The sequence below is a fragment of the Cyanistes caeruleus genome, chromosome 15 (assembly GCF_971803275.1).
Source record: "Cyanistes caeruleus chromosome 15, bCyaCae1.hap1.1, whole genome shotgun sequence".
Classification (NCBI taxonomy): Eukaryota; Metazoa; Chordata; class Aves; order Passeriformes; family Paridae; genus Cyanistes; species Cyanistes caeruleus.
Window position 1 is genome coordinate 10,286,076 of NC_141715.1, and position 27,905 is coordinate 10,313,980.

Sequence of the window (27,905 nt, forward strand, 5' to 3'; positions counted from 1 at the left end):
ACTGGTTTTAAATGTATTCACCTCAGTTTGCATAGAAACACACTCTGAAGCTGCAGAAAGTCTGAAGGTTAGTGGAGGAACAAGAGAAGCTGCTTCATGTAGCCATCAGTGGTGTGGTTGTCTTAGCTATAATTTGGTAAATAAATAATGAATTTAAATTAATTCCTAAGCAGGGTGTTTGTACAACATATTCAAGTGCCAAAAATATGTCTACTAAGTCAATCCTTCCCATCTGTAATCAAAAATTGAAACAATGCAAGAGCAGAGCTAGGAAGATGAAGGGGATGAAGAAAGATACTTGTTAAGCAGTTACAGATCTAAGCAGGTATATTTGAGAAAAGGCTTTTTGTCTTCTTCCTTACTAGGATATTGTGTGAGATAAGTGACAAAGACCTTCAGTTCTTTTTCATCAAGTCTCAAGGCTGCAGGGCATTTTCTAGGAGCCAGCACAGATAAAGGAAACCTTAACCCACCCAAATATTAGCATTTCATGCATCTGAGGTTTACAGGTAGATATTAAATTCCCTTATAAATTAAACAGCTGGAAATGGCCATCTTTTTTATGTGCAAAGAGCACCTTGTTAGCAACAAGCACCAAAGTTCATATTCTCAGATGGGTCACTTTACATTACTCTTAAATCACTGCTCATTTTCTCCCTGCATGTTGATTTATGAACTTTATAGCCTACTGTTCAAAATTCAAGCTGTGTCCCCAGGCTGCATTGCTGTCAAAACCTCTGAACAGGTAGTCTCCATTCATACAGTGTTTAAAATATTGTTACTAAATAATAAGGCACCTTTCCTGTCTTTTGTTCCATTCAGGATTTTGGAGAAGATGATTCCCTCTACATCACCAAGGTAACAACTATTCACATGGGCAATTACACCTGTCATGCCTACGGCTATGAAGAGCTCTATCAGACCCATATCCTTCAGGTGAATGGTTAGTAAATAGCATATATGACATTCCATGAAAATGTTCTCTAAGAAAAGTTGTGTGTTAACCTCATTCACACAGAGATGTGTAAAGCCACAGCCCAAATTGTCTGTGCACAAGAGCAAACACAGCTTAGGGTTCCCTCACTGGTGCTGTCACACAAGCAGTCAACAATAAAAGTATCAAGGGGGGATGTATATAATTACCTGGGCTTCAGGACATATCTTCACTGTAAAACAAGCTCTGTCAGTCACATTTCCATAGAGGTAAGAGCAGTGTTTCGAAGCATCTCTTAAAGTAATTACTACTTTTGTCAACAGAATTGCCTCAATAATTTCTTCTTCCAGAAAATCATTTCTGTTGCATGAAATAGCTGGGGATATTTAAATAAATACAGCAGTGTTTCCAAAACCAGCTAACTCCCAGCTCTATATCCAGGTTATTACCTGGTTCTACTGAGCTTGGTTTGCTGAGGGCTATTTACCCTGGCTCACTGGATTGCAAAATGAAGGCAAACCATTTTACAGGTGAGAGAATCCCACTGTCCGTATTCCAGCATTCTCATTCACCTCCATCCCCTAGATGACATCTGTGCCTGGTGGAACTTATATTCAGGTGCTTATATCTATCTCCTGACCTCAAACTCACTCCATCAGATTTAGTTTAAAATTACATTAGATTAAGCCAGCATTTCATCAAGGGACCCATGGAGTATCCACCTCCACAGCAGCAACCAGCAATTTCCAACTTTAGACACATTTTTACATGTGCTGATGATGCCCAGCAGTGTCTCCAGAACAGGGGACAGGGTCATCCATTACTCACTATGGGTACATTCTGGTATGAAATGGGATGTACCCTGGTATGAAAGTATTTATTTTTAAGGAAAATTCAGTAACTTTATTACAGGGTAGAGAGGAAAGCTGGATGGAGTGTGGGGAGGGGGTGATCTGTTCCATACTCACACGTGCCATGTAGATTTAACTTGTTACTGAAAGATCACATTTTAAATGGAAGTTTCATACCATAGCTGTTGGGGGTTTTCTTACCAAAAGGAAAATGCTATTAGACAAAAAACACTATCTATGTGGGATTTTAAATGTGCTATATGGTCACTAAATACAGAAAAAAATGCCTTGCATTCTGCTATCAACTTAGGCTTGCTAGAAAACATTGCAGGGTCTAGAAATCTTTGTCTCACAGCATCTGATATTCCCATGTGAGCCATTAGGCTTTGCAAAGCTGGGTTTTTGCAGTTTTTGATGTGGCTGCCCACATCACTAAATTCCTTCCTTTTCTGCCTGTGTCACAGTTTCCTCCAGCAGCTGGTGCTGGGGTGACAGCCCTGATGGCAGGACAACATTGTTTGCCTTCAGATACATCGGAGGGTTCCCCAGGCAGAGCCCTTCCCCAGGAAACCTCGGTTTTTAGTGACTTAAAGGACAAATTGAGGAATTTTTCTTGACAGGAGTAGAGGGAAGAAACTGAGCCAAACTGAATTGAGTGAAGATGCTGAGAATCGAAGTGTAGTTGATGGGCTCTGTTCAGCACTGGGACTTGTCTCTGTCTCTCTGTATCAAACTAAAAACTCCATCTTCGGCATGGGAGGGTTTATGTTGCTTTCCTGTGTTGGACTAAAACAGTAAGAGAATGTGACAGAGCCCAATCAGCCAGAACTCGGGTGTATCTGCTTGCCTGTCTCCTCTAGGGAGGCACTGATTTACTTTCAACATGAAAAACATGGGGGCTTTTTATTTCATTAAAATTATCAGAATTGTTCGTTTCACACCTCCCAAGTGTGAAGAGAGAATAGGGAGAGAATAGAGAAAGAAGAACCAACTGGAAGTAAAAGGGTTTATCCCCAACCCTTCCCAAGCCCACTGTGTCTGTAGGTTCTAATTTTTAGACTGTTTTTCAGTTAACTGAATGTTTTCAAAGCTGCAGTAAACTCTTCCAGCATCCTTGAGTCCTTTTCTGTACCACCTGGGCCCTGTCTCACTGTTCCCACTGTCCAGCTCACAAAACAATCTGATCCTAGATACATGTGCTCTCTTCCTCTGCTTTTATCCAACATAATAGATTCCCTTTAACTCATTTTTTTTCTAAGCCTCTTTTTGGAACATAACACTAGATTCTTGCATTGATTAGGCATTTATATTTAATCATAATTGATTATTATTGAATATAGAAAATAAGGAAATACTAGCTTAAATAGAAAGCTTGCAGCCCAATTTTGACATCAATTGTTCCTGTGTTTTGGAGCTCTACTACAGCTCAACTGCTGAATGCTATTCAGTGTTTCCCTTTGTTCTGCTGGTTCTGGATATCCCACATAATATGGGTAGATCCAGATGCTTATTTTGACAAGCAGAGATGAGAATCCTCTTAGACAGAAAATGTGAAGATCAGCAGGTGAATGCCCCAATCTTCTGGCTCACATCTGGGTAAGAAGCATGAAGCACATGTGAAATGCAGCCTGTTTGATGTGAGATGTTTGGTTGAGCTCATCAGTCTTAGGATTCACAGTTAGTAATAAAATTTAAGCCAGCGTATTTATACAGCTTGCCCTTAAGATCTTCAGAGGAAAAGAAATTGCTGAAAGCAATGTTTAAACTGCTTAAGAATAAAAAGTTCATCTTGTGTTCTGAAATCTTTGATAGGTATCTTGGAGAAGCCAAGAACAGTAGGAAAATTATATGTTCTCTCCCACATATGAATATTGCTTGGGAAATTTGTACAGTATATACTAGCTGTGGAGAGGAAGCAATTAAACACTTTCAAGAGGAAAAAAAAGAAGTCCTGAGGATAAAGAATCTGATAAAATAGTAACCAACTATGAAAATTGATAGTTGGAAAATCAAGAGACTGCTGAGTGTAGGGCATAATTTTCCTTGCTCTCAGGAAAACATCAGCATTAATCAGTACATTATATTCCTTGAAAACAGTTTTTAAAAAGCCATTTGATCCTCAGCCCAATTATAAGGGTCCAATAGGACAAATTTTCTGGTAAGCAAAATGTTATGAACACAGATGTTTCACTGGCTTTTCAGGAGAAAACATAGAATGCTGCAAACTCCTTTCAAATCATAAATGGAAAGAGTAAAACATGTTGAGTAAATGATTAATCTTTTAATTACTGCTATACCCTGGAGTATGGAGCTCCTACAGCAGCAATGGATGTCTTTGGGCCTTGGTGCCACCATCTGTGCACATCGTGTGCTTTATCACCTGAGCTGTTTTCTAGTAATGAATTGGTCTGCTCACAAGTGAGGTGATATTCAGCATGCAGTAGCAGGCAATCTACCCAATCTCATGCCTGTTTCAATGCCTCTTTTTTCCTGCTTTGCTTAAGATAATGGCATTTTTATATTGCCCTTGGCTGCAGACACAGTAATGGTTAGCAATGATATGTATTCACCAAGGGAAAAAGCAAAAGGTAATCCATATATCCCAAAGTCTGGAACTGAAATCTTTGCAAGTTTAATGTGCTTACCTGGAATGTATTAATTTGTAGCAAGGACAATAAAAATATATTCTACAGTTTGCTGTTATCACAAGGCATTTGCATGCAATAATTTACTTGTGCAGTGGATTATGTAAGACAAGGGAGAAGAAATAAAAAGTTTAAAAATAGAAGGAGAAGGAAAATGATGAGAGCAGGTATAGAGATGAAGCACATATTTTTGTAGGTGAAAACAAACAGTTTCCTTATTAATCACTCTTGAAACGACACCTTGCTATAATTTCAAGTTGATTTACATGCAGACCATTGAATCAGTGTCTAGGACCTGTGGGGTACATTTGGCAGTATAAATCTATTGTTTTTTCAGCCCTGCAAGTAAAATAGGTGGATTATTCATGTGCAGACTATCAAGGTGTGAGGCAAAAACATGCTAGATGGAAGTACAGTCTCTTTGGTGAAGGGGTGCCATTCTGGGGAGCTGATGGCCGTGGCCATCCTGAGAACCACTGACACAGTGCCCAGGTGAGCAGGAAAGCCTAAAGAAAACAGTAATAAGGAAATAAGAACCCACAATGGTTTTAAGAGCATTAAATAGGTGATGGCTGGGATGGGCTCTGTCTCTGAGAGCTGGCAGGTGAGAAGACACTTGACTTGGAGTAAAATTTCTCTGGTGCCTTTGACCATGTGAGATCTCAGCCAAGTCAATTGATTTCACCAGGATTTGAAAATCAGACCTTCTTGAATATTGTAAATCTTTTTCCTCTGCATTTGTAGGAGGCATGCTGTCTTTCAGCTATGAGTCTAAATAAATCATGCAGGCCTTCAATGGACCTCCCTCACTAAATCATTTCATTAAAAAAATGTTATTAGAGCAAGCAGATCACAGGTAATACAAGCATTGAGTGCGGGACCTTCATAAAATTCTGTCAAAGGATACAAAAATTACCTTTATCCTATCATCCCTGGAGACACTGACTCAGAGAAATTTAAGTTAATTTTCTAAGGTACTAATTAAATTAGGAGCTCCTGACTCTCAGTCTTATTCTGCTGAATTGCTGGGGCACTGACTCCTAAATAAAACAGGGGTGGCTCTACCAGCCAGCATCTCTGGCAGCAGGTCCCTTCCTTGGCTTGCCTTCCCCTTGATCTGGCACCTCCTGAAGTCAGGAGGAGCTACAAACCTGACAGTAATGGGGAGGAGGGAAGATAAAATGCTAGTAAATGCTTTTACTTAGAAATTGAAAACACAATAAATCAAGTCTTGTCTTTTTGGTAACCCCCTAATTAAAAAGTTCTCGAATGATATTTCCTTCACTGCCCTGCACCTTAAAACACCTTTTCTTCTCAAGTAAAGGAAATAGAAGACAGGAAACTAAACCCACAGGTCCAGTGCAGAGGTGGAGTTCAAAGCCATTCCTTTGCTAGTGTCCCTATTTTTCTTTTCCTCTGCAGTTGGCTGTAGGCATTTTCTCTCAGATTACATTTCAACAATCTCTCACTTTTAAAGCTGTAAAACCCAAGCAGACTTGAGGGCTTTCTGTCGTGGCTAATTTCCTTCCAAGTTGACAACTCAGCCCTGGTTAGCTCTTGGTAGTAGGTGCAGAAGACAGAAGTGAAATATATCTCTCTCGATGGCGAGGCACATAAAAAAATAAAGAAAGGTGGGAAGTATATGTTAGTGAATGTATTTATTTAAACTATCCCCACATGAATATGTAGACACATAGCTGCAAATACAGGTTTCATTTTATTCTATTATAATTAGATAATATAATTATTAAGACAATTTAATTTTGATAATCATGGTGCCTAATGATGTACTATATAAAAACTGAGCAGTGAGTTAGATACCTTAAGCCACTGATTTCCAGAAGTTTATTGTTAACTCATTCAGGCTTTCTTTAAAAAAAAAGTCAGACACAACCCACAAATTTTCCTGTCTTTCACCAGGGCCAGTAGCAGCTATTCATTTTCCTTGGGTAAGAAGTGGGGCCTCCCACATACCACAACCACACTGGACTCTGGCCATGGTTTTACAAAACTGTACAGCTTTCAGCAGCTACATCATGAATCCCAAAATCTCCTAATCAGATAGAAAAGTTGAGTGCTTCATTGAGAAACACAAATACCATCAGCCACAGTATGACACATCCTCACATTTCTTTTTATTTTTCCCTCAAGGTGAAAGAGTGTCGCTGGTATCTTTCACTGATGATGCAATATTGCAATTTTTTAAAAAAATGTGTGAGTAAATTGTTAAGAAATAGCTAACGAGTGGTATTAAACCTTGTTGGTTTGAGCAGTGAAGAAAGGATGATTGAAAATCAATTAACATCTCTGAAATTGTAATATAATTACTAGTTCTGCCAATGGAGTATATTAAATAGTTCAGGAGTGCCTTCATGAAACAAGGTAAGTCATGTTTTGAAAACCTCTCAGTGAAAAGAAGTAATTGATTAGCACTTTATTTATTCAGAATAAGAGGTAGTGAATGCGCAGGCTACTTCCTATGGATATTCAGTTAAATACTGAATATTAAGTTATTTCTTGTAGGCAAAATTCCAAATTTCCTCCTAGGTTTAGTGAAGATCTGAAATTGATCAGATTTTTGACATTGATTTTTAAATATGTGAGTATCCATATTAGGTTTTTATCCAACTATTAAGTTCAGTTAGTCATTCAGTGAAAGCAAGAACAGTCTGAATACAGAACTGGATCACAAAATTGCTCCCTGGCATTGGTATATGAGTTTACTCTTTTCTGTTATAGAATCATAGGATCACAGACTGATTTGGGATGGAAAGGACCTTAGACACCATCTCATTCCAGCCCCCTGCTGTGGCCAGGGACACATTCCACCAGATCAGGTTACTTCAAGCCCCATCCAGCCTTGAACATTTTCAGGGATGGGGCATCCTCAGCTTCTCTCACATGCCAGTGCTTGGAAAAGTATTATTTTCTATTTTCTGCCCCCAAAGGCAAGCTGTAGAGAAATCATTCTGTTAGCTTGCACTGACAGCCACACCAAGAACTCCCTGGTTCTGAGCTCAGAGCCCCTGGTGGGGCTGGAGCAGCAGCGGCTCTGGAGCCCCAGCGCGGCGTCTCAAGTCCCCAATTCCTCGTTTCCCGCAGTGCCTCCAGTGATCCGCGTCTACCCCGAAACACAGGCGCAGGAGCCGGGCGTGTCAGCAAGCCTGAAATGTCACGCTGAAGGCATCCCTAATCCCAGAATTACCTGGCTAAAGAACGGCATTGATATCGTGCCAAAACTATCCAAACAACTATCGCTCCTCGGTAAGAACAGAGTTTTGATTAATTAAAGTATTGTAGACAGGGATTAAGGAGGATTATTCTGCATTTTAAATCAGAAGTTCTTGTACTTTGCTAAGCCACAGTTGTTGAAAATCGTGTTATAGAACCCCTGTTCTTTCTTTTTATCTCTTTCTCCTGTGAATTTCCTGGGAAATTCACTATTGATTGATATAAGTGGTAATTACATTCTGTTCAAAGATAGCCTGCCTGTTTCTTCACTGCCTTGCTTCTTGTGTACAGCACAGCAGAAAAGAAATGCATTAAATTATTTGAAAATAATTTCATTAAATTATTTGTTTACATCTAAGGCCACACTGGATGCAAGTCAGCTGAGAATCAGTCTCCCACTACGGCTCTGCTGAAGGAATTGGGCTTTTAATTCCTCTATGTCCCTGTTTGAATGAGGCTACAACAGGCATAGCAAAAGGCAAACATTTATTTGCAATTTTCTGTGTAAAAATGTTAACCCCATCCTCAACACATGTCCCAGTTTGGCTTTGGTGGATTGTAGCCTTCAGCCTGTGTTGGTAGTACTGATATCACTGCATGACACATATGATGCCTCAACATGTTCCAAAGGTTTTAGGCTATCATCCCACTGCAGAAAGCAAAATGGTAGGAAGAGCTGTAGAGAGACTCCTTTAAACCAAAATTTTTGGTGATCTGATGAAAGACGGTTTGCAAAATTGAAATTAATTTTTCTTCACTAAAGCCAAAGCATTTTTCTAACAAAAAGAAGAAATAAATGAAATGTAATTTATAGTTTGCCTTGGGATTGTTCTTTGTTCTTTTCTGGTGTGAAGTGTGTATGTCCTGATGAAAAGGAGCAAGACATCAGCTCCCATGAGAATCCCCAAAAACCTCTAGTTAAACAGGGGGAAACACAGTGGGGTGGAGCCACCCTGTTGAGCCATCACCAACTGTGGCGACAGAAGACAATTAAGGCAGGGAAAGCAATTAGCAGCATGAGGAGCACTGTTTCTGAGTGTCTCTCTTACAGCAAACGGAAGTGAACTCCATATCAGCAGTGTTCGCTATGAAGACACTGGTGCCTACACCTGCATTGCTAAAAATGAGGTGGGAGTGGACGAGGACATATCTTCCCTTTTCATCGAAGATTCAGCGAGAAAGACTCGTAAGCTCCATTTTCCATGTATTTATATCTTTAAATAGTGTTTGAATGTGATGCTATACATGTAATTTAATAGTTCAGGCTATTGCAGGCAGTAAGTTGGATCTTACTTAAAATAAGGACAATTCTGAATGCACTTTGACCAGATGGTTGGACACTTTTTGGGGTAGGAATCATGCAGAGAAGGTAAAATGTTGTCGAGGAAGATGGAATTTTTCATGTTCCCGAAGAATACTGGGTGTGTGATGGGTAACAGCTTTATTGTAGTAACAAATTGGCAATAGTTTCAGATATCAGGGAATCCAAAATGTAATATTTTGTCAAATTCTATCAATCTCATTGATTTCTACACAAGACTTCTTTTCAAGCCATTTACCAGTCAAAATTCTGGAATGTTTAGATGTCTGAAAAATGTTGTGATTAAATTATTTATTTTACCTGTTTTCATATCACTGACTGGCAAAATAGGTTTCCCTCAGTGTAAAATTATCTTCTACTCAAAGACAAATATTCTGCCAGCTACTCTTCCCACATTTCCCATTGGAGTGCAGCAGTGTTATCTTGACCACACTGACCCCAGAACAGAATTGCCAGTGGAGCTGATCAGCTGTCCCAGTAGAAAAGCTCCCAGAGGCCTGATCATTCCTAGTTCTGCCATCTTAACTGCCTGGGAGATTACCTGGGTTTATGTGATACTAAAAGTCTAGGTGCAAATGGGATTTTTGCTGCTTTTCTGGCTGCTAATATAGAGCAAGAATTGAAAACAAAGTAACCCATAAATATGGGCTTTCAGGGAGAATCTTTGGAAAATATATTCTAGTCCTTATTAAGTAGATTTATGTATTCTTGTTAATATTGGTCGTTTTCCCTTGAATACTTGAGCAAGGGAAATTGCAGTATGTTGAGAAATAATTGGATCTATCTGGAGCAGAAATTCAAATGCAGGTACATTTTCAAAGCTTATGTGAATCCTGAAAGAGTGCAGTTGCATGAAATTCCAAGAAACAACGCAGCCAAGGGTGTAGCTGCTGTAGATGCCAGTCTCAGGTTTCATCTGAAAGATGCTGGTGGACCTGGCAGTGCTGGGTTAATGGTTGGACTCAATGATCTTAGAGGTTTTTTCCAACCTTAATGATTCTATAATTCTGTGTTGTGTTTCCTTATTGAACCTGCACAGAAAATCACAGGCTGTACCATACCTCCAGCTGCATTTGAAGGTAATAGCTCCTCTTTAGTAGGTCATTGATCTTTGCACAGCTGCTTTCATTTCAGAAAGGATTTTTCCCATGTCAAAGTTTCTGAATTGTCTTTAGAAGGAGCAAATGTATTTAGAACTCTCTGTCTTTCCTGGTATTTTATTTGAATGAATGTTACAAAATTTTCACCAATTAAACAGTTCATGTAAACATGAATATTTATTCAGTTAACTTGCTACAATGAAAGTTTTGACATTGTTTTGTTGTTTTTTTTTCTTTTCCTGATTATTTTCTGGCTTTCCCAATATTCTGATGCTGCAGTTGCAAACATACTGTGGCGAGAGGAAGGTACTGCAGTAAAGTTCTTTTGTCATAGTGATAATGTGCTTGTCTGCTTTAATAATTCCATGATGGGCCATTCTTCACTGACTTGCCACTAACCCTATCAACTTTCATAGTCACCAGATTAAGTACAGACCAGACTTTTAAAACCTAAATTATTCAAATAAGAGATATCCCTCTTGTACCTATAACTTCTTGCTTTTCCCACTATGAAATAATAGATGACCATAAAATATATAAAAACATGAATTTTATATACACTGCCAGAAATGTGAGTAGCCTGAGATTCTCAAGCTGCATTAGCAATCACACAAGTGTCAGAAGTACTCCCAAATTACCATAATTGAACAACTAAGGCATAAATTCAATATACTGCATTTTTAAGCAAGTAATTCAAGCTCTTCCTTTTCAGTAGAATGTATTGATGTTTTCTAGGTGAGCAACAAATTGTGTTCTTGACTGTTAGGCAAAACAAGAATCCAAACCACCACAGGTTTTCTTCCCTCTATCCTTTGAATCAATGCAGGGTAAAGGTTGCCCCATCTCTCCTTGTTTTAATTGGCAGTTAAGAGCTCTAGTTTGATCAAACTTACAATGTGCCCTTCACAAGGTCAACAACTGTGTATCTTGGAAGCCAAAGTAGAAAAAGCCCCATCCTGAGTAGCTAATTGACTCAAAGATACGATGGAGGCACTTAAAATCACCTCATTTTGTATATGCTTGTGCTGTCATAATTTCCAAAATACTCAGTAAGAAGTGTCATGCACCAGCCCAAGGGGCTCTCACACAGGTTGTGCATCTGACTCTGTAGGTGTGGAGCCCAGGTGTGTGGAGGGGAACCTGTGACCTTGGGCTCCTGGAGGGCTGTGAGCAGGACATCACTCACTGGAGGAAGGTTCTGAGGTTGAAGTGTAGATGTAAACCAGTTCTTACATTTGCCAACTGCTTATGAGGCAGCTGAGACCTTGGTGTCCTCCAAGCTGTGTGAGAAAGGTTGCTGTGTAGTGAAAACTGCCCTCAGCCATGTGCCCCTGCCCCCTGCAAACACCCAAAGTCCCTCATGCTGCTCCTCCAAGAAGGGCTTCAGGCTCAGTCTGCTTGTGGAGGGTGCAAAGGCTAAGTAGCGCCTTCAGGTACCCAAAACAATAACTGGCTTTCATCTGAGACATGAAACTTTCTGGGTACCTTGGGCTTAGACAATGGATTTGAGGGACAGGAGGCCTGGTGACCTGAGCATCCTGAACAGGTGGGAAAACACCTGGTGCACACTGTCAGTGCCACTGTTAGCCACAGACACATACAACAAATACACTACTTTATTTCTCAAGTCCCAACCAAAGCCAAATGCAGCTTGTTGTAGGTCAGAGAGGTGGCACAGTCACCTAGGAGAGCTCCTCCCTTCTCCCTAAAAACCCCACCTGCTGGTTTCTGGTGCAGGGCTGTGAGGAGTCTTCTCTGCTGACATTCCTGCAGATGGTAATATGGACACTAAGAATTGCTGTTTCCCTTCTGCTTGGAAATGAAATCTCTAATGCATCTCATCAGTCCAGCATCACCTGCACAATGCTCCATGGCTGTTTGTATACAGTGTCCCTTATATTCCTTTTTAAAGAAAGCAGTTGGATAATCCTACCAGATGTAGAATTAGAGTAATATTTAAAGAACAGCTGAGAAGTTGGTTGCAGAAAGTCTTATTATAATTTTGCTAAATAAATGGACTTACTGCTTATTGATCTTGCACATTTTAAATAAAAGTATAAGCAATGTTGAGGCAAAACATGGCCAGTAAAGCAGATTTGCTGTTGATGTTCCTAAACAATTCAGTATCTGTAAAGCAGATTTATTACCTTCCTTGTGTTGTTCTGTAGCATTTGATGGGCACATTCGTTCTAGAATATGCTTCAGCATGTGAAATCTTGGCACAGAGAAAGCCAGAGGACAGGAATGGTATTTTTGGTTTTACATTTTAATATAGTCTTTCAATTCCTTACTATGTGCAAGTAGCAATATTAACAAATGCATTGGTAGATTTGAGCTCCTTTAAAACGATCACAACTTCATCCCCACAAGGTCTGGAGTAATTAAACCTTGGGAAAATGCCTAAACAAAATATGGTGTAGAACAAACTTTTGTTGCAAGTCAAACTTTTAACACAAGTATTTTAAATTTTAAAATTTAATTTTAAAAGTCAGTCTGACAGTTTGTTCTTAAAAACTTTCAGACCACACACAAGCAACACCTCAAGAAATAAGTGCACGTTGGGCAACCAGCCAGTTAAACCTGGGGCTGGAAGCACATGAAGTATTTACTCAATGTACAAATTGTTTTTAATTTTGTCCAGAGCAAACTATGAGTAGCCCAAATGTAAAACAGAGATTCATTTTCATGACAGTGTTCAATTCTGTATCAAACACTGCTTACTTAATAGCTGGGGAAAAGGAGCATTTTTTGCCAGCAGGGAAGCAGAAGTTATGTATGCACTTAAAAAGCTGAAAGCCTTTTCATAGCCAAATTTAAGTTCTAAAAATATTTCAAAATATTTAGATTAAGTTGAGGAAAATTATTTAAGTATAAGATCAGAGGAGAGTATGCCATGGTGAAAAATTTGCCCTTTGATCTCAAAGGAAGGAATGCATAAATACACACTGATGGAGACACTGAATTTCTCAGATAAGATCTTGTTGATATCAAGTGTCCTCCTGAAGTTTTTTTGTTAGACCCAGTTCATCTGGAGTGGATCAAATAAGAGCTTACATTTAGGAAATCTTCCCCATTCTTAATGGGCTTTTTTATACTTTTTTATACTAGGGTGTTTTTGCTGTACAGGTGAGGTATGTTGCCTTTCATAATGCCTTTAGGTTTTGAACTAGTTGTGTCATCTAACCTGAAACATCCTTAATTCAAAAGGAAAAAAACCAAATCCTCCTCATCCTCCTCCTAAGTCCCCAGTTTCCAGTCTAGTCCCAGTTTCCAATTTAGTACATGCCTTGCTACAATAAAAAACACAAAATACCTCATTGCCCACCTCTGTACTGAAACAATTTCCAATTCCCTGCACCAAGGACTTGCATTAGAAAAACCAAAAATTGAATCTGTTTTACTGATGTCCATGAGATTCTTTAGGATGCACCCCAACAAAGATTTGGCAAATGTTTCAAAAGTCACAATAAAACACCTAGTTTGTCTAGTAAAATCCTGCTTTGTCTAAATATCAGTGTGAAAAATCAATCTCTGGGGGAAAAGTGGTTTAATTTAAACTGACAAACTTTTTAAAAAGGAGAGTAACTGAATGCTCTCAGGAATTTGTAGTATATTTTAATCAGTCTGCAGAAAAACTTGGATTCATTTTACTGTAAAATAAGTAGCAGCACTTGGCCAAGTCTGAGACTCTAAACCTGTTGGGGTAAAACTTTTAATCAAAGTATTTTTGTGGGTAATTAAGGTCTTACTTCTTAAATACACCCTCATTGTAATAGGATCATCAGACAAAATCACGCTACTCTTGTGCATGAAAATATTAATAAGCATCTTCACAGTAGTCATAATTGATTGCCTGCCTGTTTTCACTTGTTAGGATTAAAATCCTTTCCCCATGAAATATCAGCACTCATTCCAGGCCAGGGTCATATTCTGCCCTCTGATGTGTTCATCAAATCCCACCAAAGCAGGTGGGAGTTGTGTGGATGCTGGGAGTGCAGATTTTGGTCCAAAGTGCCTGATTTACATGTTTTACCAATATACCTGGGAAAAAAAATTACCCTTAGTCCATTAAATAACTCTCAATGGAGCTTTGTTAGCTTTTTTCCTACATGCATGATCCTGCTTTGTGGAATCACATTTGAGGATCACAACTCTTGCAGCCACCTGATGTCCTAACTGGGGGATTTCTGTGCTGTGTTCAGAGACTCAGCTGTGTCAGTACAGCAGACACCACAGGCTGACACATTGTACTCGGATGCTATTTATTTGGCATCAAAAGAAGGGGGATTTGCAACAAAAAAAAACCCTTCTAGCCTTACTAAATACAGTGTGTTTTACAAAATTTTCCAAAAATATATTTCTCCAAATTATCTATGTCTTTACTGTCAAATTTCCTGTGATGATTCTATCCTGCAAACAGTTAAGGAATGTGAAAAAATTCTATCTCTGTGAGCAGTATTTAAAGCTGCCACCACAGGACCAGCAAAGGGAATTTTTAACACTGAACACTGTTCAGAGCCATAGAATGAGGACTTTATTTCTCCAAGGGAAAAATGGAATTAATTAGAAGATACAAATTACAGCATCACCATATTGTTGGCAGATAAAGTACACTATCAACACTTGCTAGGGGTGAGAGTGGTCATTGCAAACACTTACTGGTGGTGGTGTGAAAAAATGGAATGATTGAATCTTTGAAACTAGAGTGTATGAAAGGATTCTGAACACTGTATCTTATCACTGCAATTCCATTTAGCATGACAGAAGTGATAAAACACAATCTCCTAATGGCAAAGCAATGACAATCAGCCAGTTTTCCAAATCTTCTGGAATGCCCCGGTTGGATAAATGACTGCTAATGCAATGCTAAACTACTCCACATTTGTGAATTACAGTTTGCAAGATTTCAAAAATGTATTTATTTTGGTGGCTGTAGTTAGTTCTTTCAGATAGTTTAAGAAAATAGAGAAATCTATATTCATTCATGGTACGGACGATAAACACTTTCATTTAACATCACAGTTACCAGAGGTCAAGTTACCTGTAACAGGATGACCTTCACTTTAACTAAAGCTTTCCTTTCAGTTCTCAAATTATTGTCAAGCTGTTTATAAAGAAAAAAACCAAATTCATTATCTGAGAGGAGTAGCAGTGCAACAGGGAGGCTTCTTGGGATCAAATCCTGCTTTGGTACCTATTTAGAAGACCCAGGCATAATTATTTGGGTACAACCACTGCCACCAAGGCAATGCATTTTTGAATGTGTTTGTACCTCTTCACACCTTGAAGCCCTTGTTGTGACATGAAATTTGACTCTGTGAATGCTCCAACTGCATCCAAACAATCAACTTTTATGTAAGGCAGATTTTGTTTGTTGGGAGAGGAGGATGAGTTCTTTTTCAAAGTCCTAACAGTTATGGACACATACCAAAAAAAAAACCCAACTCCTTCTTCTTTATCCCCCCTTTAAGGCCTGAGTGTTGGGAATATGTTCTATGTCTTTTCTGATGATGGGATCACAGTCCTTCAGCCAAACGAATGTGAAATCCAGAGACGTATCAGGCCTGAAGAGAGGATTTTCACAAGTTATGTAAGTCCTAAAACCAGCAGCTACAGCTCATAGCTGGGAAACTTTCTCTTAATCTCTTCAAAGGTTGTTATTACTAAAGGACCTGTTTGCCACAGGGGTGTTGGGGCTTGGTGGTCTTCATGCAGCATCCCTGAGGTGTAGCATCTTCTCTTGAAAATTGTGAAGATCCACGTAAGTTCTAAGGATGACATGGAGGATTTACTGACACGCTGAATTTGGCTAGTTATCGCATAAGCAAAGATTTTCATTTGTCCTTTTAATCTGTTTACTTATCCATGCCCCAGATTTTTAACTGAGCTTTAGGGAAGGTACAAAATTCGATAGCAGAGAGATGGCATGCATCATTCACTGGTGCTCCTTCTACTGATGGCTCCAGAGGCAAAGTGAGCTACTTTGGGCTACTTTCTGCTCTTTGGAAGTGGTTTACCATGTTAAACTGCAGCAGGGAGGCAAATAAAAATGCTAAGAAAATAGCTGTGCCATGGAGGCCCTCTGCATCTTCTGCCACTGAAAAGGAGACTCCACTGTTAATGTTTGCTGTTGGCACTTTTCTGTCAGCAGTGAATTTACCTAACCTTTGCTTTAGGAAATCACAAGACAAATGTTTTCAGGTATCAGGAATGTCAAGCACTGTCTTTTGTAGGCAGTGGAGGTCAGTATGGCCAGTGGGGTAACACATGCCTGGAGGCTCTGTGAGGTCAGTGTTCTCAGTGACCTGTGTTATGTACTCCTGCACAGGAACATACATCAGGCATATACTCATGAAACTGACAGCTCTAAAAAAAACCAAAGGTGTTGGAATGCATCCAGAAATGCTTTTTTAGTCACTCCTTTACTTACTTTCTAATTTTTAAAAGGGGAAGTTGAAAATGTGACTAAAGAATGTGGCTCTTCTGAAAAAAAGGGTCAGCCTTGATTTCAATTTTGAGAGGAATCAAATGGGAGAATCACTGTCATGAGCCCTGCAGGCTGGGTCAAGCTCTGCTGCTGTGGGTCACAGCAGATTTTAACATATCTTAGAATGCATCTCCAATCCATTTCCCTTAGGTAGGTTAGGCCATTATTTAATATTACCCAACATAAGGTCTGAAATCAACAGTTGTGCTCACTGAAATTTTTATGTGTTCATTTTCATTTTACCCCATTTCCTCCCCACAGCCTGGTCCTACACAAATGCTCTTTCAGATAAAGCATCCTGGCAGAAGGAAGAGCAATGAGGAGTAGCAAACATGCAGAGTTGTAGGTGAAACCAGAAGTGACCCTTCAAACTCAGGATAGCTGTACCAGTTCTGCACGGGACTCAGTGAGTGGAGGTTCAGAGATAAAATATGGCATCAGACAGCTGTGAAGGGAATTTGGCACAAAGCATCAGAATATGGTTCCTTTTGAACTGGGGCAGTTTCTGTAGCTGTAGGATCCTGCTTGTTTTGCTTCTGTTTCCTTGAGCACAGGTGTTTTAGAGCATGCTGTCCTGCACAGCAAATGAAGACTTTATGAAAAATATAAAGCAGTGACTCAATTAATATAAATCACTGTATGATTTACAAAGCACAGAGTGATATTTCTGTTGCTAATAGATGCCGACAGCACTGCAAGTGTTGATTCAAAAGATCAATCCATACACTCTGTGGTTATTTACATTCAATAGAAGTTTGCAGGAGGTCCAGCTGTTTAATGTTATTGCATAGAGCCAGGTTGAAGTGTCGTACCTGATAAATTATTTCATGTTTTCCAGGAAAGAAAGGGGAGAAATATCATCCTAATGGAATCCCCAGGGATTTTTTCCTGCAGTTTTAAAGGCTAAGCTTCTTGCTGCTCCAGGCCCTGAACGTGTAAAAATTAAACCTTTTCTTTTTTAACCCATCAGGAGGAGCTCTGTCCTAGAGTGGAAGATGAAGATACTCAGTCCTGCCTCTGGGCTTCAGCAGTCAATGTCAGAGACAAGTACATTTATGTGACACAGCCAAAGCAGAACAGAGTAATAATAATTGATATCCAGACTCAAAAAGCCATACAGGTACTTAAAACTGAACACAGTATTCGCTGATGGCAAAAGACTTGATATAGGACAAAAAAATCAGATCTTTGCCCAGTGGATCTGCTGATCACTAAGGAGCTGGGTTATGTTGCTTTCACCAATGGGATCACATGGGGGTCACTGTTCTGTAACCTCACTGGCAGGAATAAACTCCTCTGTAGGTTGTAGATCACAGTCTCAGGGCTGCATCTGCAGCCAAGCTTACAGTAAATCTAGTGAAAAATAAAACTGGGGTGAATTCCTGGCTTAGCTGCCTGACCTGGGTTATAAGCAGCTTGGAAAGAATGAGCTGGTGTGGGTACAATTCAGACAGAAATTGGCCCTTGATCTACTGGCTATAAGTAACAACATAAGATGGAAGATGGAGTGATGTCTACCCAGAAAATGGAACCAAACAGCCAAATTTTTCAACTGCTGCTGATCCCCCGCCTTGATTTGAAGGCAAAGCTGCACAGTGAACATAACAGTGGTGCATGAGAATGCCTGCAGTGAACTGATGTATTTGTCATGTGCATTTGGGTCACTGTGTAAATAACTCTCTGGATTTTTTTTAAGTCTTTGGATGTGGACCCACTACCAACCAAATTACATTACGACAAGTCTCACGACCAAGTGTGGGTGCTCAGCTGGGGGGACATGAGGCAATCATCACCCACACTGCAGGTAAGTCTTTACATTTTGGATCCTTTGCTCTTCCTGGGCTCAGCATCACCGGTAACACACTGGTGGCTGGTGGGTTGCAGCTAATTAACAGCATTTAATGGTCTGGATATAAAGCTGCTGTTTCATTTGTATATCCAGTGACTTTTATTCATCCCTCTCCTGTCCATCCTCCCATATTTTTCCTGCCATTTAATTTGTTTTTGAGCAATGACTGTGCCACAGGCTGACAGTAGGGCTGCTTTGTGCCAAGGCCTGTTTTGTTTTAAGACTGGTGACAGAGCCAAGTGCCATAAAGTTATACAACAAGGGCTGGCAGCTTGCTGTGAGCAGGAAAAGACTGCTGTGCTCTGCAGCACTGGTGGGGCACCTCAAATCCTGGGTTCAGTTTTGGGCTTTCACTACAAGACAGACATTGAGGTGCTGGGATATGTCCAGAGAAGGGCAGCAGAGCTGGGGAAGGGTCTGGAGCAAAAGTCTGACAAGGAGCAGATGAGGGAGCTCAAGGGGGATCTTTTCAGTCTCTACAATTCCCTGAAAGGAGGTTGAAGCCAGATAGAAATCAGTCTCTTCTCCCATGTAACAAGTGATAGGACAAGAGGAAATGGCTTAAAGTTATGCCAAGGCAGGTTTAGGTTGGTATTAGGAAAAATTTCTTCCCTAATGACTTTCTCAAGCCCTGGAACAGGATGCCAAGGGCAGTGTTGGAGTCACTGTCCCTGGAAGGATTGAAAAGACCTGAAGATGTGGTGGCTGGGGACATAGTTCAGTGGTGGGCTTGGCAGTGCTGGGTAAATAGTTGGATTCAATGATCTTAGAAGGGTTTCCCATCCTTAACAATTCTGATTCTCTCACAGTAAAATGCAAAAAGGGGTTCTCTAGGGCATGAAAAAGAAAAACAAAGCAGGAGAAGTAAAAACTTGGGGACAAATTGTGTTACAGGGCATTAGTGATTCCACAGCAGGGGTGCCAGTGATATCCTGGAACTCCTCCATGCTCAACACCACCAGACCCACAGAGACATTGGGACACAGCATTGAACATGAGTTTGGACAACTTAATTAGCTCCCACTTCTGGATCACTTTGGCAGATTTACTCTTCTGTTGACAGAACAGAGAACATGATGTGTTCATCTAGTGGGGCATTTTTCTGCTGCTGTAGGTTGTGTGACAGAATTGGCACCAATTGAGGGATCTGATTTGATCCATCCAGACATCCCATTCTCTGGTAGTTGTTTTCTGGCACTTGCTGCCCAACCTTTCTGGAAGCAGGTGTCATGTGAATACTCCTTCTCCCAGAAGTGTTTGCTCCTAAGTCTACATTAAAGCATTCCCCAGCAGTCAGAGAAGATGGGGAGCTGTGCTTTCTGACTTAAAAGCCAACAAACTGGAGTCTGCTTTAATTGTGGGGCTACCCAAAGCTTCTGCTGGAGATACTGCCCCATGAAGATGGGAGGAGCCATCCCTACCATCCACATGCTCTATCCAGTGCTGACTGTCAATCATAAAGTAGCTGGACCAGCTACTCATCATCAGCAATTTCAGGAAAAAATACCAAAACCAAACTGAGGCATATAAATGAAGGTTTCCAGGGTAGCAGCACCAAGTTGTCTCACCTGGGGATGTGAGTTTCCTGTACAGGGTATAAGGAGACAAAATGGGCTCTTTTTACCCTTTCTGACTTAATTTCTTCCATCCAGCTGTGAGAATTTCTGTAATTAAAGGAGAGATGGCACAATCATGTCATTATTAGAGAGAACACACCATCTGCACAGTTGGAAGCTTGTTAGAAGGCTCCAGATCTGAGATAGTCCTTTCTGTTATCTGTATGATGTGCAGTTACACACAAAGAGATGAGATTAGCATCAGCATTAGCATATCCTTTCTTTCTTCTGACCTTTTTTCCCAAAAGATGGGTAGTGACTAATTGGGCAGAGTTCCTTCTTAAAACCTGCCATGTTCAGTTACAGACATGCAATAAAGCATCTTTTTTTAATGAAGATGCTGTTGCAGAGGTTGATCTAAATTTCCACTCAATCTCTGGAAATCAGGGATTTATCAAACTGCCTGTGCAACCAACTAACAGGATGCTGTTGTTTGGCCATTACTGGCTTGTTCAAAGCAAGTGTCTGGTCTCTTGAAAGCACTGTGCTAGGGTAGGCATCCTTCTTGAGCAATCTAATTGGAATAAATTGAAATGGCATGACCAGAACAGCTGTCTGAAATAAACCTTTTAGGGATTTAGCATGTCTTTAATGAATTATGTAGCCATAAATTCAAATGCTGCAAATTAGAGCAGCAGAAGGTCCTAATGAATGGACTAAAGTCGTCTTAAACCCAGCAAACAATTTGAGTGTTTAACATTTTAATTTTTGAAAATTTTTTCTTTTCCTTTCTGGAGCAGTGGAGAAGCCAAATTCCCCTGTCCATAGACATCTGTGCTTTGCTGGAGGGCAGGACCAGGGCTCAGCCAAAGAGTGCTTTTGCACTCCTCCCTGGACTTTATATTGATAGATGAACAGTTTTTCTCCTTCAAAGTGATAATTAACTGCTGTGAGTTTGATCCTTCACATTGGTAAATTATCACTGTGTATTTAAATGAGATTAATAAATATGACCATGAAGTAAATGTTTACTTTAGACAGTGAGGGATAAATTATTATGGTCCTAGTGTTGTCATACTGCTCAAGTTCCCGCTTGACTGCTCTTTCTTGAGATGTAAACAACTTACAAAAGTCAAGTTGTGTACTTATCTTACAAATGTCAAGCCTCAAATACTATTTGCTAGCACACCTTTTCAAGACAACTACACCAAACAGTGTTTTGAAGTCATTAATCAATTGAGTCTACTGCACCCTGGAAAGAGCCCCTCGGTACCATGCATGTCTCTAATCTCTGTTTACCTTTCTGCCTTACTCAGTGCTTATCCTGTGCTCAACCTTGTGTGTGTTTATTGTAGGTAATTCCAGAGGCGAGTGCTGGGGAAGATCCACATGTTATCCACACACCTTTTGAAGGAGTGGATGATTTTTTTATACCACCTACAAATCTTATTATTAATCATGTTAGGTGAGAAATTATTTTAATGAATAATAATGGTGACCATGCTGCTCTTTTCTCATAACCTTAAAGCACTTAACAGATATGAATGAATGAATGAATGAATGAATGAATGAATGAATGAATGAGTGAATGAATTTGTCATGAATCTTAACTATGTTCATCCCCATTTTCACACATGAAATAGAGAAGTGGTTGAGGAAATTGCCAGTAGTTATTCAGCTAATCAATAAAACAGCAAGAAACAATACTGGACTTCCCTTAGACCATGCACAGGCATTCAAACCTCACCTAAGTCAGCCATCCCTCCCTGCAGCTTATGGCACACTGCCCTGGCTTACTTGTGCCAGGAATTTGATGGCCCAAAAATCACCTTCCTTGCCACAGAACTGTTACAGATCTGGGCAGAAACCTGTGTCAAGGATATATTGCTTGAAGTGGCAAAAGTGTACTCTGCCAAAGCATAAGGTGTGGTTCTTTCACCTGTTTCCAACTTGTTCAAGTACTGGATTTGGCTGGAGCAGAAAAACTGTATGTGCTGCACATAAAATAAATAAATAAATAAATGAAACACCTCCATGAACCATCAATTTTGAATGTTAATGTGATGTAGTGGTTAATGAGGTTGTGTAACTAACATACTAATAACCTGGAGTAATACTGGCTGCTTCCCAGCAGGCACAGGAAGCCTCCCATTAACATAATCAAAATTGATGATAACTGCAAAGCAATTTATACTGTTCTATCCATGTTATAACATAACAACTGTTTAACCATCTTCTGTCCTCTATATAGTTTCACTTAGTTGAACACTCAAAAAACATAATGTAACTCTTTACAGTCACTTAGGTTTCCTGCAGGAAACACTGAGAGGGAAGGGGTTACACTTGAATGATTATATGTTGAGTCTGTTCCAAAATAAATAATTTTGCCTGCTGAAACACAAAATAATGATGTATGCCTCATGGCTGTCATTTTTAATTTCTCTCTACTTCGTATTTCCAGTTTTTTTCACAATTTCATTATGACTAATAGTAGTGCCAGGAGGTAGATGACTCTGCTGAATGTTAAAGCCTGAGCTGAGAAGGTGAGAATTGGGTTCAAAGACAGCAAGGTGGAACAGTTACACATTTTTGTTTGTTTAATTGTCCTTTTGCTTAAGTGTGATTAGTTGGCTGAAATAATAAATATAGATTATAGTCTATAGTTTTCCATATGCAAATGCTGTCCCTGATTTCCTGTTGAATTTGTTCAGGGCCAGATCTTTGTCCATTCTCTCTCACCCTCAGTACAGAAAAATAATTGCTTGCAGGCTAATGAGACTCATTGAGATGATGTTCTAAATTCTCCACTCAGAAACAATAAATGGCAGTACCAGCATTTCCCAGGAAGGTGAACATTTAAGCAATTTCTTCCATGAGCTAAATAATATTTGTATGCAAATACACCTGCATATGTATTTCAGCTGCCTCCTATTTTAGATGGATATCTAGAAATTTATCCATTTTTATTAGTTCCAAGGGTAGACTGTTGTCTATTTAAAAACTCTCTACGAGCAAGGTTTGCTTTGAGATTTCAGATCACAGATTTCATGCAAGGGCTGAGCCTCTTCTGCAACTGCAGGCACATAAAATATGTCCTGATCCATTTCTTTAAATGGAAGTTTATGATAAAAACATTTCTTAACTTTTTCAGGCATTTGGCCAAGTATTAAGGAAGTCTTGGAGAAAAAAAAAAAAAAAAAAGCTGTAAGGGAAAGCACTTTTTAAAGTGTACTTAAAATGCATTCATCCAGCAGAAATACAAGTGTCATATCCAATTTCCACACACGCAGTGCACTACAACTTTCCACTGCAGATACTTTCTGAAGTCTCTAATGGATATGAGTATAATGGGGAAATGAAAGGCTTAGCCCAGTGATTTTCATGGGATCACACACTACATTGGCTCATTCTATAGAAGTGAAATTATTGCTGAGTGTCTCATTGACAGATAGATTAAGAATAAAGAAATAAACCTAGTGTTTCAAGCAAAATATGTATTATCTGCACAGAAGCATATTGTCCTCAGCATTCACAAGGCAATTTTACATCTTTTGAGGAAGAGATACAACACTAAGCACTCACTTCATTTCCCTCTGTCTGCACTGAATGGATGAAAAGATACTCGATGTAAAATTAGTTTTTTTAAGTCAGTGTCTGTGAATCCAGGGGAACATAAACAGGCTGTTGCTAAGGGCTCCCTGAAATTAAGCAGAAACCTTTCTTGGTATTCTTGACCTTTTCTTATCTTCAGCAAAGGTCAGATGTGCTGCAGCATATATCTTTTACAGAACATTTATCCTCTGCTCACTGTTTCTTGCCCTGTCTTGAGACAGAAAATAAAGACCCCTTATCTTCAGGGCACCCTGGTTATGTTTCTAAAGAAATGTTTTACGCCTTCCCTAGGCTGGCAGGATTTAAAAGTCTGCTCTGCACTGCAGCCTTGCCACCTCCTGCAGTGGTTCCTAGGCACCATGGTGAAAAACACACACCACAGCTTCCCCCTGGTGCTGTCAGTTAACAGATGAGATTAGATATGGTCTTCATTCAGTGGTTATGCATTATATTGTACACAGCTCTATTTATTATATATAGTTACTCTCTGGCCCCAACCTGGCAGCAATATGCTTTATTTTGAATGTTTTTCTATTTTGAAACTGAAGGCTTGAGTATATATTGAATTTCATGACTGTAATCTCAGACAGATTAAATGCAACCTGGTCAGTGTTAGCCTGCTGAACACCCAAACCTTGATATCATTTCTATAGAAAATGGTCTTCCCAATATAAGATCTTGGCTCTTGAAGATTCAAACAAGCTAAGCACATATTCAAATTTCCAGGATCAGGTTGCTAATTTGAACTGAAATATATTCCTCCTTCTAGGATGTTTTAGAAGCCCTAAAACAAGTCATTTCTTACAACAAGAGACAGTATTATTGCACACGCTTCCAAAACCCGCAGAATAAAAGGTTCCCAGTTCTGCTGACTTTTCTCTTTGCTCAGGCATGTCACCATGTCTCCAGAGGTGACATCAGTGTGTTGTTTTCTGTCTCAGGTTTGGCTTCATTTTTAACCGGACAAAACAAGCGGTTCACAAGATCGACCTGGAAACTGTGACCCACATCAAGACCATCGACCTCAAAGCCTACAGCTGCGTGCCTCAGGCCATGGCCTACACACACCTGGGTGGTTACTACTTCGTGCAGTGCAGGAGGAAGCGCTCGGCAGCGCTGCAGCTCATCATCGACAGTGTCACCGACACCGTCATCGGCCCCAATGGCGCCGTGGCGGGCACGCCCCACGTGTCGCCCGATGGGCGCTACCTGGTCAGCGCCGAGCAAGGCAGCGGCAGCATCAACGTCCAGGCTCTAACTGTCCGAGGGGAAATCAAGCTGATTTATGATTTAAAAACAAACATACACGTTTCTGATGTCACGTTTCAACCCTCTTTCACTGAAGGCAATCAGTACTATATATATGCTACTTCACATCTGCAGACAGATGTGCTTTTTGTAGAGCTGTCAACAGGGATAATGAATGTACTGAAGAATTTAAAGGACCCTATCACATCCAAAGACTGGCCCTGGAGCAGCTACAACAGAATTATGAAAGACAGTGGATTATTTGGACAGTATCTCGTTACACCAGCTAAAGATTCTTTGTTTGTTATAAATGGGAGACAAAATACATTACGCTGTGAGGTTTCAGGTATAAGGAGGGGTAACACAGTGGTTTGGGTTGGGGAGGTATGAAAGGGCAGTAGCAGTGGAGCCTTCAGCAGGCAAGGACCAGTTGGACCTTTACACTGCAGGAAATGAGCAGTAGCATTGTATATTTTTACACTGGGAAAAAAAAAGACAAAAAACCCCTGTATAGGCTTCATGGTACAACACTGGTCTACTTGCAAGTTTTATAATATAAGGTATGCTCTGCTAATAGGAAGTGGTTTTGAAGGGATAGTTTTTATTTGTGGGTGTGATTTGTGGTTATGAGAAAAATGCTGAGAAGCGAATATCTCCACTGAGATATCATACAAGCCACGAAATTTAGTAATTCTGTAGATCAAAACAGATTTTGATTTTCCATACTGAGGAGCTTTTATGTTATGTCCAAGCATCAGTTTTCTTCCCTTATCCCTTGCCTGTTGGCTGCACTGACTACCCCTCCCCAGCACAGGGAGACGGCAGTAGCAAGGATTATTCACCTCTGAATATTCACCTTTGGATGATGAGGGAAAGCAAACATCAGAGCACTTTTCAACTCAGAGAAACCTAGGAGAGTGATTTAATGAAAACTGATCAGTTTTCTTTGCAGGGTGGCTTTGAGAGGATTCACAGATGTGATTTCAGAAGGAGGCATCACAGAAATAGTAACTGTCAGCTCGCTTGCTTCTGCACTTCATTTTGCTCTTAGTCCTACTGAAGGCAATGGGATGAGTTCCCCCTCTTTCAGTGCATATTTGTGTGATTGTATTTGAGAAATTTGCCATGAAATATCCAGGCCATTACCCATCCAGGCCTGTGTAGAAGCCAGAAAATACTGATTTGGGGCCCGGGGGAGGTGTCAGAGTTTATGTAAACAATTTTGTTGAGAAGGTGGCATTAGTCTTTCCACAGCTCATGAGTGTGGTCAGTTCAGGAAAAATATGCAAAATCTGCTCTTTGGGGGCAGAGAAGAGAATTAGTTATGGTTATTCCCATTGGAAACAGCAACACTTCTAGAAATCATTGGTTTCTCTCGTTAAATATTTAGGAGCACTGAAACCACTTGGTTCTTCATAAAAAACAGTTAAAATAACAGAGATTATTTTTAATAGAAAACTCACTCATTTTCTAGTCACAGCCTTAATTTGCCTATTTCTTCTCAGAACAACCAGGAAACAATTTTTCTTTGTATTTTTTTTTTTCTCTCTGTTTATAGTACACTTGTTTATAGTCAATTATCTTTTAGTTATGAGCAAAGACATTCTTGTAAAAGCAGCTGAATTATCCAAGAATGCAACAGCTGACATTGAGAAAGTTCAGACGAGTTCCCATAAAAACATACAGCCATTTATTTGCACACTTGGAAGATATTAAAAACTTTTCTACTTGCATTTTTCTAACTTTCTATATCCATCACCATGAAGTAATGAGGGCAAAAGCAGCTGTGGCAGCAGAGCCAGGCAAGAAGTCTTGCCACCCAAGCAATTGTAACCATCACTTGGAAAATGGGGTCTGCAGGTGGGTAAAACCTTTCTGCAGGTAAATATCAATAGCATTGGAGTCACCCACTGGCCTCTGGAAAAACCCAGCTTGGTTTGCTGAGGACCTTGTTGCCCAGAGTCTGTAAAAAGCTGCCCTTGAACACATGCAGTCATAGGTAGTGGTGTCGTAATTATTTCCCTCCACAGATGCTTAAGTCACCCATTCCACAACACACACAGAAGGATTTTAAGCAAGAAGGATACCACATAACACTGGCAATCTTTGCTTTAAATGTTTAACTTTATCACAACAGCAGCATTTTAGCATGGCTGTAGACCTGAGGTATTTTACACCATTTCAGTTCTGTAGAGAATATAAAAATCTGTTCTGACAGATGAAGAAGGGGAGCTGAATCCTATTAATTCATTAAACATGGAGTCCTTGAAATTGTCCTTCAACACCGATATGCTGAATCCTACATTTCTTTCATTTACAAGCCATAGGGGTTAGAAAAGACTCTTCCATCATTGCAGCACAGACATGTGAAACAGATCAGCACAGCCTTCCTTTAGCGATGCATGGTGCCCATGGTCTTGTACTCATCCCATTAGGAAACATATCCCATGTCAAAGAAAGGAGAAGACCAGCTTTGTAAGTACCTTTAAATATGCACAGCTCCTTTCTTGAACAAAGCTGTATCCATACATTGCAGCCATCCTAAATGTCTTTTACCAAGGCCAAACACTGCTCTCGTGTTACCTTTTATGACTTCTTGAGTATTTTATTATGCCTATGGTAATTTTTCCCCGTAGAGACGTTCATTGTGTCATAGATCAAGCAAATATTACTTTTCTAAGAATATTAAAAGAAAACAAATCTGTATATATATGTTCAGGTAAATATTCTTGAGGCTGGTTTATATATAGGCTGTGAAAGATGTATAACAGACCTCACTCTTCCTGTTTGTCACAAAGTATTGGAATAGCATTCACTTGAAAAAATCTCACTTGGACCTTCCAAAGATGTTCCCTTTGTTCCCTCTGCAGCCCAAGTTCTAGTGATGTGTCTTTCTAAAGTATCCTAATGGTTATATATCATACTTAGAAAATGAAGTATAATTTAGATTGTCCACAATACTTGTGAGCAGTTCCAATGACAGTCAAATCTGACATTAAAGTGCTGCACATTTGTTACTCTGATTTTTTTTTTATGACACAGAAATTTTATATATACTCAAAAAAATGTTT

At 39.8% G+C, this 27,905-nt stretch overlaps 1 protein-coding gene across 8 annotated transcripts in view; it reads left to right on the top strand.

Moving 5' to 3' along the window:
* FSTL4 (follistatin like 4) overlaps positions 1–27,857 on the top strand; it is a 205,823-nt gene extending 177,966 nt beyond the window's left edge. For 4 of the 8 annotated variants that reach the window (XM_086851540.1, XM_086851544.1, XM_023936083.2 and 1 more), the window contains 9 exons: positions 823–943; positions 7,533–7,694; positions 8,713–8,847; positions 10,362–10,388; positions 15,554–15,672; positions 17,540–17,689; positions 18,266–18,373; positions 21,330–21,439; positions 24,528–27,857. In XM_086851540.1, coding sequence (XP_086707666.1) covers positions 823–943; positions 7,533–7,694; positions 8,713–8,847; positions 10,362–10,388; positions 15,554–15,672; positions 17,540–17,689; positions 18,266–18,373; positions 21,330–21,439; positions 24,528–25,224 — 1,629 coding nt within the window. In that variant the 3' untranslated portion in view covers positions 25,225–27,857. The remainder of the gene's footprint in view (positions 1–822; positions 944–7,532; positions 7,695–8,712; positions 8,848–10,361; positions 10,389–15,553; positions 15,673–17,539; positions 17,690–18,265; positions 18,374–21,329; positions 21,440–24,527) is intronic. The other 4 variants (XM_086851541.1, XM_086851545.1, XM_086851542.1 and 1 more) reach the window with 1 other exon arrangement.
* Positions 27,858–27,905: the final 48 nt, after the last annotated feature.